Here is a 17,321-nt window from a genome sequence, read left to right as displayed (position 1 = left end):
CTCATACTCTGATGTCCTTAAGACCTGTGCCACATGAATAAAATCTCTCCCCATGTGAACTTGTTTGTACCTCAATTTCTCTTTCACTCCCCATGATCCCACCAACGCCCTCATCAAGCAGCTGTCAGCTTGTGCCACCACCGAGAGCTGCTCCTGCGCCCAAGTGGCTGGAGGGAGGAATCTCTTCTGTGGCAGAAGCAGTCTGGCAGGAAGGGATCAGCGACAGGGGAGATACACCACGGGTATGTGCCGTGCCGGCAGCCAGAGAACCAAGCTCTTTAGGGCTTCTGGATGAAGGTCGTCTAAAATGTTCAAGGATTTGGTTGTTTGCAAGGGACACTGCAGCATGTGTGTAGGTCACAGATTATTCATCTCTGCAACGAGTGAGAAAAAGCCTTCCAAAATTTAGGTTCATAGGATGCAGATTTAATACCTTCTGTGAAATGCACCCTTTACATGGAACAAGAGATTCAAACCAGCATTCAAACCATGCTGAAAAAATGGCTGAACACAGTGGAAAAATTACAGAATATGCATGGCCTGAATCAGACACAGTCAGCAGCCCTAGCAGATCCATTACTTTCCACTCAGCAGAGTCACAAACACTTCATTACTAACAGAAACATTCATCTGCAGCATTCCTAAGATCTATTGGTGTTTACAAGTTGCAGGATTTTCCTGAGAGGTGTAGGAATTAGTGTGTGAAATAACATTTGACAATGTTATTTCAAGTCCAAAACAGGTCACACACAATTTATAAATCTCCCTCAAAAACAATGCTGTTTTTGGAGGTGCATATTTCTATTCAACAGCGTACAATTTGATGGCCTAAGAAATTACTTCCTACAAATTGCTTTATTTTAAAAATAATTTGTATATATGCATTTTAAAGGCTTATTTACAGTAAGTACCATTATTAACTCTGTTAGATGCATGGGCAGATGTGCAGATCAGCCCACACATGTATCTCTCAGATTAATGTTATTTTAAGCTGCTTACATAGTTCCAAAATCCCCAAGATTTGGCCCAGTTGATGTGGCTCTAACAGGTGTAATTGGAACAAATGTATTACAGATCAGAACAACATCAAAAGTATTCATCAGGTCTGTGTTCATACTTAGGAAGCCTCCCATTTTAGGCTGTAGCTATCACTGCAACACAGGAGTATTTAACATGCACTGACATCAGAGATTAGCAGATTCCCTTAAATAGGTGAAACTTGATACACTAAACCCCATAAAAGCATTTATTTTTGTCATATTTAGAAAATAAAATTATGGCATGCCTTGGCTGCCTTTCAGGTGCCAAAATTCCAACTCCAGCGCATGCACCCAGCTCATGTTAAATGCAATGAGAGATGCAAGACACTGCCCACTTGGCCTTCACTAAGTGAAACATAGAAAAAAAACAAGGAGGGGGGAAAAAACAAGTGCAGATTTTGCTAGAGATTACACAGCAACAGAACCAGAGGTCAAACTCCAGAACCCTGAGCACCTTTCCCACATGCTTGTGGCTACATTCACTGTGGGGAATTAGGCCAAACCGAGGAAGAGGCAGTGACATTGGTAAGAAAGTAAAATGGATTAGCAAGCAGTGACATAGTGGGTCAAAAATAGACAATCTAGGAAGAGAAAAGAAAATTTAAAGTAACAAATGAAGAGCACTGAAAGCTATCATAAGAAAGGAAGTAAGGTGATGCAACAGCAAGTGTAAATAACAGGAGATGCTCTGATGAGAGGCATTTTTCAGACATGTTAAATAGCTGATTGTCTAAATATTTTCAGTAAATACACAGATGCTGTGCTTGCCTCTAGTAAGTGTATTTACTATGGCATACAATGGCCTGGGTGGTAGGCTGATGTTCAGGGTAGAAAACTCTTCTCTTTACTCCTCACCCAGCCTAGTCCCAGTAACATTTGCAGCTGCTTCAAAAATATTGTCAGAGCACTTGGAAAAATCTAAAAGTCAACTCTTGTCATGCCCTTGGAGTTCAGAAAAGAAGAATTACTTTTAATTCTAATTAATTCCATATAAAAGCCATGTAAAGACTTGCCATAGGACAGACTCCTTAAAACCACACTGCTGAAGCTGCTGGCACTTACAACACAAAACAAGCATAAGCCAGACAGGTGTTGTGACTGTCCCAGAACTGGACACCTCCCATCTGGGTGACAACCAACAGCTCACCAGTGGAGTCCAGCATAATCAACATGGCCCTGCTTCCTACATTAGAAAGGAACTCAGAGCAGGAAAATCTAATGGACTTTTGGGACAAAAGGAATGGAATGTGGAAGACAGCAAGAATAGGTATGTCTAACCTTCTGAGCCCTATTTGTACTTTTTGAAATTATGAAACACTCCAATAAGCTGAAAGACAAGGTGTTTTTCCCAGCTGCAGGCCTATTTTGCCTATGCTTGAACAAGGTCTAAACACACTTTTATCCTTAAAATACTAAAAGAATTCTCCACTGGCTTCAGATACAGCCACCTCTCCAACAATCCCATCTTCTTGATTACCAGGCTATCTCCTTACATGGTGCTATAAAATTCAAGCCGACACTTTCTTATCCCAAACCAGCATTTATAAAAGCCTCATTTTAAAAATCTGACTGTTGTGAAACTGCTGCTAAGGGGGGAAAACAGGGGTCCTTGGTCTCAGCTGTTGTACCTATGCATCTGGTAGCGCTGACAAAATTCAACCCCCGCCAAGGGTCCCAGAACACACGGATACACACAGCAGAGGGGTTAATCCACTCCCACATCATACAACAGTTTAACATCAGCACAAATCAGAAGAAAATTGAGCACAGAAAAGGTTGCTTTGTTCTTTCATCCCTCAGTACCCAAGCCTTTTGCATTCCACTGCCCAGTCCCAGTCTTGGAAATAGCCATCAAGTGTCCATCCATGCCTTCCATCACTTCACAACTACAGCCAGCGAAGGGATCTGCATCCCTGCAGGGCTGCATCTCCCAAGGAGAATGAAAGAGGCAGAGAAGGGGCATCATGAGCTGCGGCCACAGATCTGCTCAATGTGGTAGATATCCTTGGGACAGTCAGCAGACAAGACGAGAGGTGCATCCTCTGTTATCACAACATCATCCTCAATGCGCACACCAATGCCACGAAACCTCTCTGGAGCACTCACATCATCCTCAGGGATATAAATGCCTGAAAGAAGAAATGGAATTAAAACACACAACACTCTCCAGAACACCACCTTTCCCTTACTGCACCACCAGGAGAGCAGGGCTGGACTTTCAGCAACATAATGTGTATGATCCTGAGAATTTTTAATATGGCAAGTTACTCTCTTTCCTCTCACTCATGGCTGTTGGTGGGCAAAGGAAGTGTCCCTCTGTGGCTACAGATATCAGCACATTAATAAAAACTTCCATAGTTACACCTGGCCTTTTCACACTTCTTGCCCTCAGTGTTACATTCACAATGATTTTAACAATGTTCTGAATAGAGAGAGAGCCAAGCAAAATATAAGTTTCCAGCTGACAGCTCTAAATCTAGTGACAAGGAGATAGAAAGATTTCTCACAGTATGCCTAATTTGCAAAGCTCAGCTGTGAATCCCTGTAATTGCTGACTGCAATGCTTGAGACAATACCAGTGACTGGTAGAAGTTCAGTGGCAGGAACACAGAACGCAGCACAAGTGAATTGACCCCGATTTCTGCACTGCAGTTCACCTATGCTGCACAGCCTGAGCTCTACACTACTCTGCTTCATGAGTTTACTCCCACTACGTGTTACCTTGGCTATGTTTGGGAAGGAAATAGGGTTTCCTAATACTGTAATGACTTTGGGAGGGGAATAACTTAAGGCTTTCCAATACTGCTATAGTTTCCAGCTTCACCAGAAAGGATTTGAATGCTTTGGTGTGCAGGACCAGCTAACTATTGAAAAGCAATACTGTTACCCTCAGTAAAAGTTTTTGTCCTCATGTCTTCAGCATGTTTTTGTCCACCATTGAGTGCTTTTACCTGGTTCAATGGTTATCACCATGCCTGGCTGGAACGGGAGCGATCGGGATATATCCGGGGTATCGTGAACATCCATGCCCAAGTAATGGCCCACGTGATGAGGGCAGTACTTTCGAACAGCCTACGAGAAGACAGAACAAGTGTCACAGAGGCAGTTAAACACAGCCCAACTTGTTTCAGCACAAAAGATAGGGAAAAGAGGCAGAATAGTTATGTGCTTAACTAGCAGTCTTACTGCCATGCCTAGGTCACCAGGGCCTGCCTTCCATTGACTAGAACTGGATGGCCCTTAAAACCCGCCAGTACCAGGTGCCTATTATGAGTACATTGCAGATTGCCTTTCCCCTGCACTAAAAAGAACAGCCCAAACCCATCACCATCTCAGCACGTCAGGCAAGATGTCAATTTGCAAATCGCTGAGCTTTGCTGCCCCAACCCTTAAACATCCCTTAAACATCCAAGCCCTGCACGACTCCCATCAGCAGATCTTCACAATTGACAGCAGCGGGTACAGCCGCTCTGGGCTGTGAAAGTTGTCTCCTATGCACAGCAGAGCGAATGCTGTGCCGATTTCATTCAGTAGCGACAGCATGATTTCAATCCGCCTCTACAAGGCACGGACACCGCCGCCCACCTCTCCATCCTAACCTCCCTCCCTCCAAAACAGGAATCGGGGAGAACTCCTCCCCAGCCTACGCTCCTCATTCCCAAGGGACTGAGCCGGCGGCGCCGCTCCCGTCTGGCTGTGCTTCCCCCTGCCGGAGGAGCCCGGCACGACACCTCGCTCGGCCGGCGGCAGCGGGGCTGCCATGGCACCGGCACCGCGCGCAGCTGAATCCGGCACGAACCTGTCCGGCCGCCAAGGCCGCGCCGCCCTCACCTGCTCCCGCCATCTTGGCACTGCTGCCATCGGCAGCCGTGCTCTGCACTGCCCTGCACTGCGAGTGACCGCACAAACTTCTCTAACTGCAAACCAATCCTATCTACCTGCAGGTTCTGCTCTAAGGCAGACCACTTTCCCGGTCTTGTTCAGCAGGTAGCTCTGTGAATTCCAGTAGTGACACAAAATGGTGCAGAAGAGGCGGCAGGTGGAATGACTGAGAATAGGCTGCACCTTTTGGTGGCAATGCAGATTTTTGTGATGTAAAACAAACCACAAAAGTACGAATAACTGCCTGCAGCCAGCCCTAGACCCAGAATCTTGTGTTAGTGCCCGTGTGCCTATAGTTCCCTTCAGACCATGCTCTAAAGCTGTTTCTGCACTGGGAAGTAGTGCAGAGCAATGGGAATGGATCTGCAGAGTGAAACAGCAAGAACCAAGGAACAAATATTCACACTATGTGCATGTAAGACTGGAGATTACTTCAGATCAAATTGTGTACCAAATGGTTAAATCACATCTTGGAGTTTAGCCCTGTCTCAGAGAAATTCATTCCTGTGCTGAGACCAGCCTACGACACGAATTACAGCACTGTGTAGCAGCAATTAAAAGAGACATCCTGAAACCACATTTGTAACCCAAATTAAAGCCCTAAAACTAGCCAAGGATTAATCAGGATTACTAGGAGTAATCTAGTAAACTAGAGTAAAAAACTTGAGGTACCTTGAAAAAATGGCTGTCAGTGACGCTGCTTTTCAGGACACCCAAGTCTTTCAGTTTCTGTCCAATAAGGCTCAGCATGAGGCTGTAGATATTTTCCAAACTCATGCCAGGGGAGCAGAGGCTCAAGCAGGACTTCTGGATATCCAGGACAGCTTGATACAGTTCTGCTTGGGGTTTGGTGAACCTGAAGGCCATTGAGTAAAGGAATATCTCACAACTAAACCTCTGTTTCCAAGAGAAAAGAGGTTCTGTCCCCAGAACCTATTCTGGGGACAGATTCAGTTCAAGGATGGCACAAGGGAAAACCAGAAAGCAAAGCAACTGTCTCCTTGTACAAAAGGCCACACCAGCAAATTCACAACTGGCAGAGCTATGTACACATCAACTGAAACTCCTGTTTTCTTACACACAACTGAAGTCAGTTGTATGAAAGCCATCTGTGCACTTTAAGCATGCTGTAATAGCTGAAAATAGCAATAATCACACATATTCATGCAGTAATTAATGAGGCAGTGGGGAATAGAGCTGAACGATTACTTTGTATAATTTGATTACTCTGAAGCACCACAGAATGGGACATGGTAAAACTATGATTAAACACACATTCAATCATCAATTATGTAATAACTTAGCAAAATTCTTCTAAAAAACTTATTGCAGCATACCTTCCATTAACAGGCCAGGTACGTGTGATGTCACTCACATAGCAGGAAAATTCACATCCACCATCTAGCAAGACCAGTTCACCATCCTAGAGAATAACAGGAAAGAATTCTCTGTGGATCAGTCCAGCTATTAACTGATTTTTCTGTCTGAGAGCAGGGAGATTATGATTCTGTTTTCACAACGCAGCTGCAGGAACGTGAATTCCTTTTGCAGAGTAATACCCCAGGTAGTACTGTTTATAAATGGGCTATTCCAGTTGGATTGTGTCTCTGCAAGGTAGTCTCTGACTGTTATGCTTATCTATGGCCTGAACTTTTAAGATGAAGATTTTGAAGAAAAAAAAGGCATTTGCCTTGAACTATTCTGCTCTCCAAGACATGAGTCCTATTCACACCTGGATCACTTACTCTAGCAAATTATGCCTGTGATTCCTTTCACTAGAAGTTCTCAGCTATAGTGACTCAAACAGAGGGGGCTTGTAACAAAAGCATAGGATTTCTGAGCTCCCCTCAGGATCACTAACAGCTACAAATTTACCCTTGTATCACAAAATCGGACAGCTCTGTAATCACTGCTGTAAATGCACTGGTGAATAGCTTGTACAACCTTCCCTTTCTCTTCTAGGACTTTCTTGACTGTTTTAACATACCTTTCTGGATCTATCTGGTGATGAAGAAAAAAATTTTGGAGATGTGAATCTCCACTTCAGCAAAACTGTTCCATATCAATGACTACACATCTCCCAAAAAGTCACACAGAAGAAAGACAAAGGGCCAGGAACAAAACCACTGTCTTGCTTTCCCTCCTTAAAGGGGCTAACAACAAATAGAGCAGTAAGATGTTCAACAAATTTTGGATTAAATTCGCTATAGATTTACACTACATGTAGAGATTCATTCCACAGATCCATGACTGTGCCAGCAGACATGATGTGGAATGGCAAGCCATAATTGCACCATGTTAAGTGAAAGAATAAAGCAGCAGAATTCCACTGCTAGTGTTACCTCCAGCACTAGCTGCTATCATTGTGTACAGTTAAGTGACACAAACAAACACACAGCAGATAAACCAGCAGTGAGCAGATCTCACTATCCCTCTGAATAGACAGGCCATTAACTATCCATTTAAATTGTACTTTTTAACTTTTTCAGAATAGCTGGTTGAATTCTTTAAGGCAAATTTGAAATTACAGCACCTGCCATCTTCCAAGCAATTAAACAAGCTAAGTAACAATTTATTGACTAAGGGAATTCAGCTTGTGGTTTGATTATCCAGTAAATGCCTTATGCTGTGCTTGTCCTTTCTTTAAAGTGGATCCCTCTAAGTAAAAAAACTGAATGAAACATTCAGATACCTCCCAAATTAGACATTTCGTTAGCCTATTTGGAAAAAAGATCTGTAGGAAGCAGCACACAAAGGAAGAGTCAAGTTTATGGGTTTAGCCTTCTACTTAATAGTTTTGGAAAGAAACAAGTGACAATCATTTAACTGAACAACTTTAACAGAAGCAACTGGAGTTACAGCAGCGCGCCTGACCTTGGATGACAGAACAACAAAGGAGGCTTCTTCCTGCCAAAAGCAGCCTGTCATATCTTTTGTACATTTGTCTCTGCAGATCATTTCAAGGTCTGCTAGCATGCCAGTTTCAAGAAAAGACAATGCTAGTGGGAAAGTTTCATTCTGCCTTAAGACAGAAGAAAAATATACTCCTTTGAAAAGTAAATAGTGAGCAGAGCAGTGAGGGCATACTGCCCCTGAAAATACTTATCTGAATCGAAAGACCTATTGTCAGGAAAGCTGGAGAGAGTTCAGTTCAATGGGAATCTTCAAAATAAGACAAAACACATTACTCTTCCACCTCTTGACATTTAATGCTGATCTGCTCCCTACTTGTTCCCTTTCCCTGCTCTGCTGGGCTACATGGAACCAAAATATGTTTTAGTTTCACCAGAGCAGGAATGCACTTTGCCCTTATACTGCAAAGCAAGGCCAAGGAATGCAAGTGACAGCAGAAGATCCCCTCCGGTGCCTTTGCTCTGCCTGCAACAGTGGCTCCCCTTTATTTGTGAGGCCCTCAGCACTGCAAGCTGCTGTGAGAGCAGACATTCAGTAAATTATCTGCAACCTTGTTTGCAAGTCCTTGCACTGTTCAGAAAATACTGCAGCAAGAACTGAGAGGAAAGAAGGACAAGCTGAATCTGCCACTGACAGTAAAATTAACCAGGGCAGGATTCTTTTCCCTTGCTCACTTAAAAAATATGTATTTAAGTGCTTTGATCTGTTCAGTCAAAACAAGCAGCAGCTAGGGAATGTATATCTGTGTCACAGCACTGGATTTCAAGTTACTGGACAGCACAGGGGTTACCTTGATGAGCTGATTATTCTTCACATAGTGCAAAGTGTTTGATCTGTTGCCACCAGCAACAACAGGGGGGTATGCCAATATGTCAGCACCACGAGCCCGGCACTCGAATTCAAACTGGAGCAACAATACAGAGAGAGAAAACCATTAGAGTTGATTCAGGTCATTAACTGCCCTAGAACCATAAAATTTTTTGCCCTACAACTGTTTTCTTAATTTGTACAATACAAAGTGAAATTGGGAAGTGAGTTGACTAAATGAAAGCAGTCTTAAATATTTTACAGGAACTCTGGAGGAAAAAAAATACAGAACCGTCCACTTTTTCAAGGGTTTTTCAAGCCTTTACCAGGTTTCCAGGAAGCTCTTTCTGGTACAAGCTGTTCAATACTGTCTCAAACATTAATTACATTGTCACATATCCAGGTGAAGATTTGTTCTTATATAAAATAATGCTCTTATTTGCCATATGACTCTGCAAATTTTCAAAGATCCTATATGTCAGCATGACAACAGTCATGGTTTGTTTCTGTCTTTTAAAATTGCAAAGTACCAGCATATTTACAGCAGTATCTGTTTTTCATGACTGTTGAAGTAAGAAGGTTTGAAAGCATGCACTACCTTGATGTCTGAGGGGATAGAAGAAAAAAGCACCTTAAGCCTCAAGATCTTTACCTTTCTTGAACGATGAAGCTGATGAAAGGCTGGAAATGAATAAATTTACACCTATAAAGACCCTCAATATATTAATAGCATGCCTTTTCTATGGGTACCGAAATCATGTGTGGAACACTCCAGGATGCCAACATGGAGCAAAGGTTTTACAATCCTGGTCTGGACTGAAAAACTGACCTGTTAAATACACTATAATTAAAGTAGTTTTTTCAACTCACTACTGCCAGTGCCATGTCAGCACAGGCCCATCCATTTCATAACAGAAGGCCAAATTTTGCTGATGTTTCTCCGGGCATCTCACTGCAATTCCTTACATAGCTCCTTACCAAATGTGCAGGCCAATCAGTCCTTATTTTGTAACTGAGAGGCATCTAAACTGCTTCAAGATGGTTGTGGTAATCTGATGCAGTAAGAGGTTAGAGGCAAGAGAAGCAGGTTTTACAAACGGGTGTTATAACTACTTAAATTTTGTACAACAGATCTGTTCTATAGAATAAGGTAATAACTCTACCTGCAATTGTTTAGCAGGTTTTACATTTCTATATAGTACAAATAGTCATCAACAGAGAGAAACTTAGACAAATGCTACACTCCTTAAATAAGGGTACAGGAAATACAGCTGAAGAATTCCTCACACTGACTCTTCTGCAAGTCCAAGGAACCCCAAGAGCTGTGTGAATAAAAGTGCTACAATGGGAGACATGTGATAGACATCTGACATTTCTGGCTTCCTGGAAGGATAACCAACATCCAGCCCTTTTATCTCACTTCCAGCTATGAAGTACTCACCTTAGCATACAGAAAGGCTTCATCCACAGGGGATTTACTGGCAAATATTGTCTCTGTGAAAGCCTGTGAAAATGAAGGGACTTTCAGTTAGCAAAGAAGCATGAACTGGTTTTTTTTCCACCTGTTGTTTCTTGAGGAAAGCCCAAAATCAGCTGGCCCAGAATCAGTGGGTTTCATCAACTTCTTTGGTGAAAGTGCTGTCAAGACTAGAACCAGTTAAATTCTATGCCCTGTCTATACCCTGTGCCTTGTGAAACTGTACTTAGGAGATGACTGACTCTAGTTTTTGGGGAAAAAAAAAATACAAGAATTAGATGATTCAGGATGATCCCATGGTGTTGGCATTTTCGAAGTTGTCTCACTTATGGATTCCCTCAGGTATAACAGGATTGCCTTATGCAGCTTTTCCTTCAGAGAAGGACAATCTGTGCCTCTCTTGTCTACTTGGCTATTTTAATAACATTTATGAAAATGTAACTGCATTTGAGGTATCTGTCAGATATGTTTAGAAGTGGCCAATGAGCTCAAAAGGTACTTGAGAGTGAAGGGGGAATGCAGACACATACATAGGAAACATCTTCATAAAAACCCTATTTTCTCAAAATAAACATAATAGATGGGAACGAAAATTATTTTGGAAAGCAGAGAGTAAGCTGGGAAGACAGTGAAAAGGCTAGCCTTTGCTTTCAAACAAAGTCTAACAGCTGCTGGCTTTTCTTCACTGGAGTTATGCTAATTGAGAGAATCTGGTAGTCTAAGCAGTCTTCCCGTTTCTCCTTGTTCTGTGGAGGGAGCCAAGCCCAGCCAGTGGTTGAGACAGAGCAGTTCAGTAATAGATTAGACCAAAGCTCTCCTTCCAACTCATGTCACCTCATCAAGGCAATGCACTGGTTCATTAGGAGAGCACACAACCCCATTACCTCTGCTGTCACCCGGCCAGCTATCTTCATCCTCTCAATCTCGGCAGGGGATTTGATCAGCCGAAGGTTTTGCACGAGATGTCGAACGCCCTGGATGCGGTTTTTGCTCCGAGCTTTTACCTCAGCCAGGGACTGCATGTAGTCAGAGTGCAGCTCTGCATGCACTGGTTTTCTCAAGTCATACCAAACCATGTTTGACTCACCTAGCAAACAAAACACAAGTTGCCACAGACTAAAATAAATGCAGAAATGTCCCTCCCCATCTTAAACTAACTCACTCCCCTTAGACAAGATCTGTGGCTGTATTTGAGAAAAGTAATTTTCTCTGAATCTACATTGACAGGCTATAGACACTTGCACTGTCACAGAATACCAGCAATGTCTTCTAAGTTTGGAAGATTACCAATTCATAGCATATTGATTTGACAAATCCCCACTTCTGGGCAAATAATAGGGATTACAACCATCACTGAATATATGCATCTGACTCAGATCCATTCAGAGTTCACTGTCAAAACTGCACCTGGGTAAGCTAAGCAGCCATCACATTACAGTGCACCTTCTGGACTGTTCTCCCATTCAGCCTGTCCACGAGACATACACATCTCATACCTTGCCTTCAAGCTGAGCAGGTTTGTTCAGCATGTATCTCACACACATTTCCTGCTTTCTTTGATCATCCTTTGCCCTGTGACTTACCTGTTTTCAAGATATCCTTTTTTGAAACAAAATAACTGATCCCAAGATAGTATCCCAAGATACTCCAGAATTCTCTCCCTCTAGTTGTGTGATCCCTCCAAAGTCACACTTGCCCTTATATTGTCATGAGCCTTCTTCAACTTCATTTTATAATGCATTTAAGTTCCCCCTAGATTATAAGTATTGAGGCTACATGGTGATGTGAGATGCAGAAGAATATTTCTAAAGCACAGCAATGTTTGTATTTCAGGGGCAAGTCATCATCTAGCTAAATGAGAGTGGACTAACAAGCTCCCTGTGTGGATCGTTTTCCAAGCCTATTATGAATAAAAAGCCTTCAAGTTTCCTATATGTCATCTGGTTCTGGCTCTGTCAGCAAACAGATATGACTAAATCAGTAACATGGTCCTGTTCACCCTGTTCCTTAATATTTCACAGATACTCAGACTGGCATTCACACGGATACACAAGAAAGTCAGAAATTTTCAAAACTACATATCCACTGGTGGCCCTCAAAGAGCTAACATGAACTTCCAACTGCCTTTGCCAAAACCATACTCCCTGCCCCTCTCCAAGTTCATTTCAGTCTCAAAGTGATGTCACAGACCACCTCCCAAACCTGTACCATCTACAGACCACATCTCATCTCATTCCCCCTCTATTTTTTGTTACCTTTCAGCTTGGCCACCAAGTGTCTGAACTCCTCAATGGTGTAAGCTTCATCTACTCCTGTGAGAGCAATTGCCCCATCTGGGCCTGATCTGGGCCCATCCCACAGCTCTCGATTTGGATCTCTCCGGGGCACAAAAAGTATGGATTTGTGAGACGGCAGCGCTTTGCCAGGAATGCTCTGCAGCACAAGGATGCTGTCAGGCTCCTGAAACCCACAGAGGTACAGGAAATTAGTGTCCTGGTGGAAAATATAGGGGATGTCATTGCTCATATAGTATGTAGGGTTGGACAGCAGAATCACTGTGTGGTCCAAACTTTCCCAGCCTTGGGCTTCCTTCTGGATCAACACCATCAGTTTGTGCCGGCGAAGAGCGTATTCCACCTGTGACAATCCTGGCGTTACCTCTCCTGTGAACACAAAACAAATCAGATGGAGAAATTCAAGGCACTAAGGGTATTTTACTCATCACATGGCCAATTCCTGCCTACTCCCTGATGCCTTACATGTGCATGGCTCCTTTGTCATCCCTCACAAGCCCTTCCCTTGCTACTCTTCACCTTCCATCCCTACAGCACATCTTCATTCATGCTGCTTCTCCATCATGGAAAGCCAGACATTGGTTTTAACCAATTGGATGCTATGTTACATATTTCTGTGCAAAGGTAGAAATCACAAAACCTGGTAGATTTAGACAAACATCCAAATGTTTGCAGAGAATGTGTAAAAAAAAACAAGGGGCAAGGCAAACTGAACTTTGACCGCTAAAAACTGATGGGTTTTACAGCATGGACATTGAACAGAAGTTTGCTTCCTGAGGTTGAGCATTAATTTTCTCAGATAAAGCTAGAATGTTTGTCCAAATGCACACTAAGTCAACTCATAAAGTGACTATTTCTAAACCACAAGGGGCAAATTGAGTGTCAGAGATTCTGGGAGATCATGCAGAAGCAACAGAGATCACAGAGTCTAACCAGTCTCAAGATTCCAGGCAGAAACAAACCACAGACTGCAGGCTGCCATCAGACTCCTGTTAAGGGAAGGGATCTTCTCCAGGACATATGTAGCTTTTCTCAATATTTAACAATTCAGATTTTTCTAAAAATACTGTATTTCTAATAACACTAAGCAAATGATCTTTCAGATGGAGGTACTCTTTCAACTGCTCCAGTCCCAAAAGACATGAAGTACAGCAATCAAGATAGTCACCAAAACAGGACTGAAGTTCAAAGGACAACCAGCAACAGCTGAAGTATGTATTTTTAAAATTGTGAGACTCCCTAATTATGATCTAAATTAATATAAGAGCCTTAATCAGTACTTTGGCTAATATCCTACTTTAAGATGAACTGAATTTTGATACCATTTGTTAACTTTCCACTTTCATAATCTTTTCTTCCTCTTTCATGTGTTACACAGTGACAATTATAGAACAAAAATTTACATTTGACTTATATTGCCAGTGGATTCTTGCATGAGTGCAGTGGGAGGGGGAAGTTCTATTTGCATTAATTTTTACACCTTTTCAATTATATCCTCAATGCCTATTAGATGTAGAAGTTTTTAAAAAGAACCAAAAAAAACCAAAAAAACCCACCACATTTGTTTTACTCTATAAATGTAGAAATGACAGAGAACACAGAAACTGTTTTAATGCAATGTGGCCTCACAATTCCACAATGCTATAATGCAAATTTCCTGTGTTCCACCACATTCCAGTCAGCTTTTTAGCCGCCACAGTCCAGTGAATTTCAGAAGCTGCAATGGGGTGAAACATGGGAATCCCAGCTGTCTTCCAATTGTGAGGCCTAGAAATTCTCTTTGCATTAAAGGCATTTGCTTTTTAAAACAATGGTTGCAATAAAACCATGTCATATTATTTTAAAGAAACCACCTCTGCTTTATTAAATGGAAAAATACTTTGGATAACTGGAATTCATTTCCAGTGCTTTGGCTGCACTTTAAGGAGTCAGCCTTGTTGTGAGCTGTCAATGAGTGGCCTAAACAACCTGATCTAATGCTGAAGTTAGACCAGCTTTGAGCACTGGGGGAACCTGTTAACTGTGTGAGGTTCCTTCTGACCTGAATTATTCTACAATTAAATGCAGAAGTGTGTATATGTGTATATATATAGATACACACACATATAGTCATCTGTTCTTCCTTTATACACACCTATGGAAGAACACAGAGTGTTTTCCTGGACATATTCTTGAAAATATTTTTGCTGCATTTTTTTGTTTGGGGTTTTTTTTTGGGTTTTTTTGTATGTTTGTTTTTTGTTTTTAAAATTTAACTGTGGTCATCTTATGCCTATACACTCATTTTCATGAATCTCAAAAAAAATGCACAACTTCAGCCTCTATCACTAGTTTCTTTTTTTCTTTTTTTCTATCACTCTATCTCAAGTTTCTTTTTCTCCTTTGCCTCATATTGAATACTCCTCTGAACAGGGCACATTCTTTAGATAAGTGGTGTCCATCTATCAATGTCCCTCCCCATTCACCTTTGCTGAACTGCACCTTTGTTTTGTGACTCACAAGATATGGGATATGAACCATTCTGACAGCTCAGCTTGCACAAAATACTCCCTCTTAATAAAAAACATATTTATTTGCAGGACAACGAGCCCGCAAAATGCCACTGCCACGAAAGATCTGCAGCACCCAAGTAAACAACCCTGAGTACGTCATGAGAAAAAAGAAAGAAGCTATGAAAGCCATCACATGTGAAGCCTATTTTTGGAATCAGTATCATCTTAGACAAGGAAATTAGCTACTAAATGTAATTACTGGCTAATGAAGGAAGTCATAAACAGCTGAAAACACAAACAACTCTATGATGCAGAAAATCAATATACTCAGAAAAACAGAGACAAGAAAATATCAATGACTAGTTCATGCAGGGCCCAAACCTCACCTGGTTTGAGCAGATGTGGGTGTGTGAAGGGGCTGGGCTGGCCCAAATACCGGTTTGGAATCTTCTTCTGCTGGGCAGGCTGGATGGAAAATCTTCGGAGAGCACATGATTTGCAAACTAGAGGAAAAGAAATGCACCATGTCAAGGTAAAAAAAAAACAACTAATCTTTCCAGCTAGGAAACTGCAGAACTGTGGTCTAGTCATCAGTCCCTTAGCAGCATTTTTTCACTTATATGACATAAATATCCCTCCTTAAGGTCTCCATTTGCTGTGCATCACAAGTTTATGAAACAACATGCACACAACTCAACTGACAATCAAATACTCGTGGAACAGATAAAAACAAACATATTCATAACAGAAAGAAACAAACATATGCTAAACCTGACAATTCAGCAACAAAACCCAGGAAGCTCTGTTGGTTTGCACATCCCAATTCATACAACTGACAATCAGGAGGTACTTAGCACTCTCCCTCCCTTGCTTCCTTCAAACACCAAAGGGCTCCAAGCACCGCACCTGTCTCTTCTTGACTATGAAGACAAGAGACATATTGTGTCTTCTTGACTATGTCTTCAAAAAAATTTCTCTCATTTGAAAAAATTATACAGTTTTCAAGGCCTTTCCAGTTCTGTTTTTTATTACTAATGCTGAAAAGAAACCATCAAATAACACAGGTTTATACAGGAATTTTCCTGTGTGGAGGATACTCGTGAGTCCCTGTTTATGTCTTGACCTTCCATGACAGCAGCATTAGCCAAACTGAATAGTTACTGTATCCCACTTCCAAACCCACACACAGCCAAAGCAGGTGAGTTTTAAAGAATACTACAAGTATGCATCTGTGAGCTGGGAATGGACACGATAAGACAAAATCTAAAACTAAAAATGAATTGTCAGAAAGTTTCCAATTCTCTGTCACAGCCTTTTGCAACTGAAGAAGTTGCCTTGTGCCTGAATACAAATCATCCAGACATGTAGGAAGGAAAGGGTAGTCAGAAGGTAAACATCTATTTAGAGTGGTTGCTCTGTATGTTACTTACCACATGCCTGCTAGAAAACTAATTTGTGCTGCTATCCTTTAAACAAATATTATTACATCTTCACCAGCATAAGCAAGGATAACACAAGCAGAACACCTGCCTTTCAGGTAGCTGAGCCTCCGAGGCTTACAGCAAAACCTACGTACATGGATTTGCTGTGAGAGCCAGTACGATTAGCCTCTAATTGAACATCATTTATGGCTGACAACTAATAGTCACAACATGAAGCGTTCACTATGTGATGCTTGACTGCAGATCCGGGCGGTGAAATGTAACTGCAGTTTCTTGTGCAGTCTAGCTTAAAATTGGTGTTTCTACTGTTTCCCTCCACATACACGGCAGACAAACAGGGCAGCTCGCAACGAGACGACACAGCGGGCATTAAATAAAGCAACACCTTGAAGGCGGCGAGGAGCTTTCTACCGTCGCTTTATTATTCAAGTTACTGCCTGTTCTTCCCTAGGATTCAGCCCTGACGGGGGCTGCCACTGCACCGCCGGGGAGAGCCGCTTTTCCGCGACCCGAGAAGCGAAAGCGGGGCTATAAGCGGCGATAGCCGGGTGTCGCTAGCGGAGCCGCGGGCGGTGTCGGGGTGTGGGGAAGGAGGGGTGTCTGACCTGCGGCGCCGCGCCAGCCCCGGGCCGCCAGGACAAGCCCCTGCTGCGGGAGGCGCGACATGGCCGGGCCACACGGCGCATGGCGGGGCCTCTCTGCGCCGCGGCGCCGCGCGCTGACACCATCACGGCGCGCGGCCCGCCGCCAATGAGCGGCGCCGCCTCAGGAGCGCCCGGGGCCCGCCTGCCTCGGCCGCCAGGGGGAGCCCGCGCCACGGCGGGGCTGGCGGCAACAGCAGCAGGGGAGCGGCGCCGCACGGGGCGGGGCGCAGCTGCCGGGCCACGGCCGCCGGCTTCGGGAACTTTTCCACCCGCCGCACCGCGGAGGCCCGGGGCCATGACTGGCGTGGGCGGGGTAGAGGCCTCGGAATG

General features: G+C 43.0%; 1 protein-coding gene and 1 long non-coding RNA gene across 2 annotated transcripts; one reads left to right on the top strand and one right to left on the bottom strand.

Moving 5' to 3' along the window:
- Window positions 1-404: 404 nt before the first annotated feature.
- XPNPEP3 (X-prolyl aminopeptidase 3) lies at window positions 405-17,320 on the bottom strand. Its single transcript, XM_023934828.2, has 10 exons — window positions 16,953-17,320; window positions 15,292-15,408; window positions 12,375-12,782; window positions 11,004-11,206; window positions 10,084-10,146; window positions 8,626-8,739; window positions 6,260-6,345; window positions 5,595-5,778; window positions 3,992-4,112; window positions 405-3,169 (listed from the first exon to the last, which is right to left on the bottom strand). Exons 1-10 carry the CDS (start codon window positions 17,011-17,013, stop codon window positions 3,003-3,005), a joined length of 1,524 nt encoding a protein of 507 aa, XP_023790596.1. The 5' UTR covers window positions 17,014-17,320; the 3' UTR covers window positions 405-3,002.
- On the top strand, window positions 4,825-15,241 carry LOC147653544 (uncharacterized). The gene is made up of 4 exons (XR_015285849.1): window positions 4,825-8,784; window positions 8,907-9,045; window positions 13,517-13,624; window positions 14,993-15,241. It is a non-coding gene; the product is annotated as an uncharacterized LOC147653544 (long non-coding RNA).
- Window position 17,321: the final 1 nt, after the last annotated feature.

Source organism: Cyanistes caeruleus, chromosome 4, assembly GCF_971803275.1.
Source record: "Cyanistes caeruleus chromosome 4, bCyaCae1.hap1.1, whole genome shotgun sequence".
Taxonomy (NCBI): Eukaryota; Metazoa; Chordata; class Aves; order Passeriformes; family Paridae; genus Cyanistes; species Cyanistes caeruleus.
The sequence above is the reverse complement of the archived record's forward strand: the minus strand, read 5'-3'. Positions and strand labels throughout refer to the sequence as shown.

Bases quoted from the DNA above. Each gene is read 5' to 3' on its own strand.
- XPNPEP3 (XM_023934828.2), bottom strand. From the start codon at position 17,013: ATGTCGCGCCTCCCGCAGCAGGGGCTTGTCCTGGCGGCCCGGGGCTGG. The intron at 15,409-16,952 runs GTCAGACACCCC...CTTTTCCTCTAG, and splicing joins GGGCTGGCGCGGCGCCGCAG to TTTGCAAATCATGTGCTCTC. The intron at 11,207-12,374 runs GTAACAAAAAAT...TTTGTTTGCTAG, and splicing joins CTTGGTGGCCAAGCTGAAAG to GTGAGTCAAACATGGTTTGG.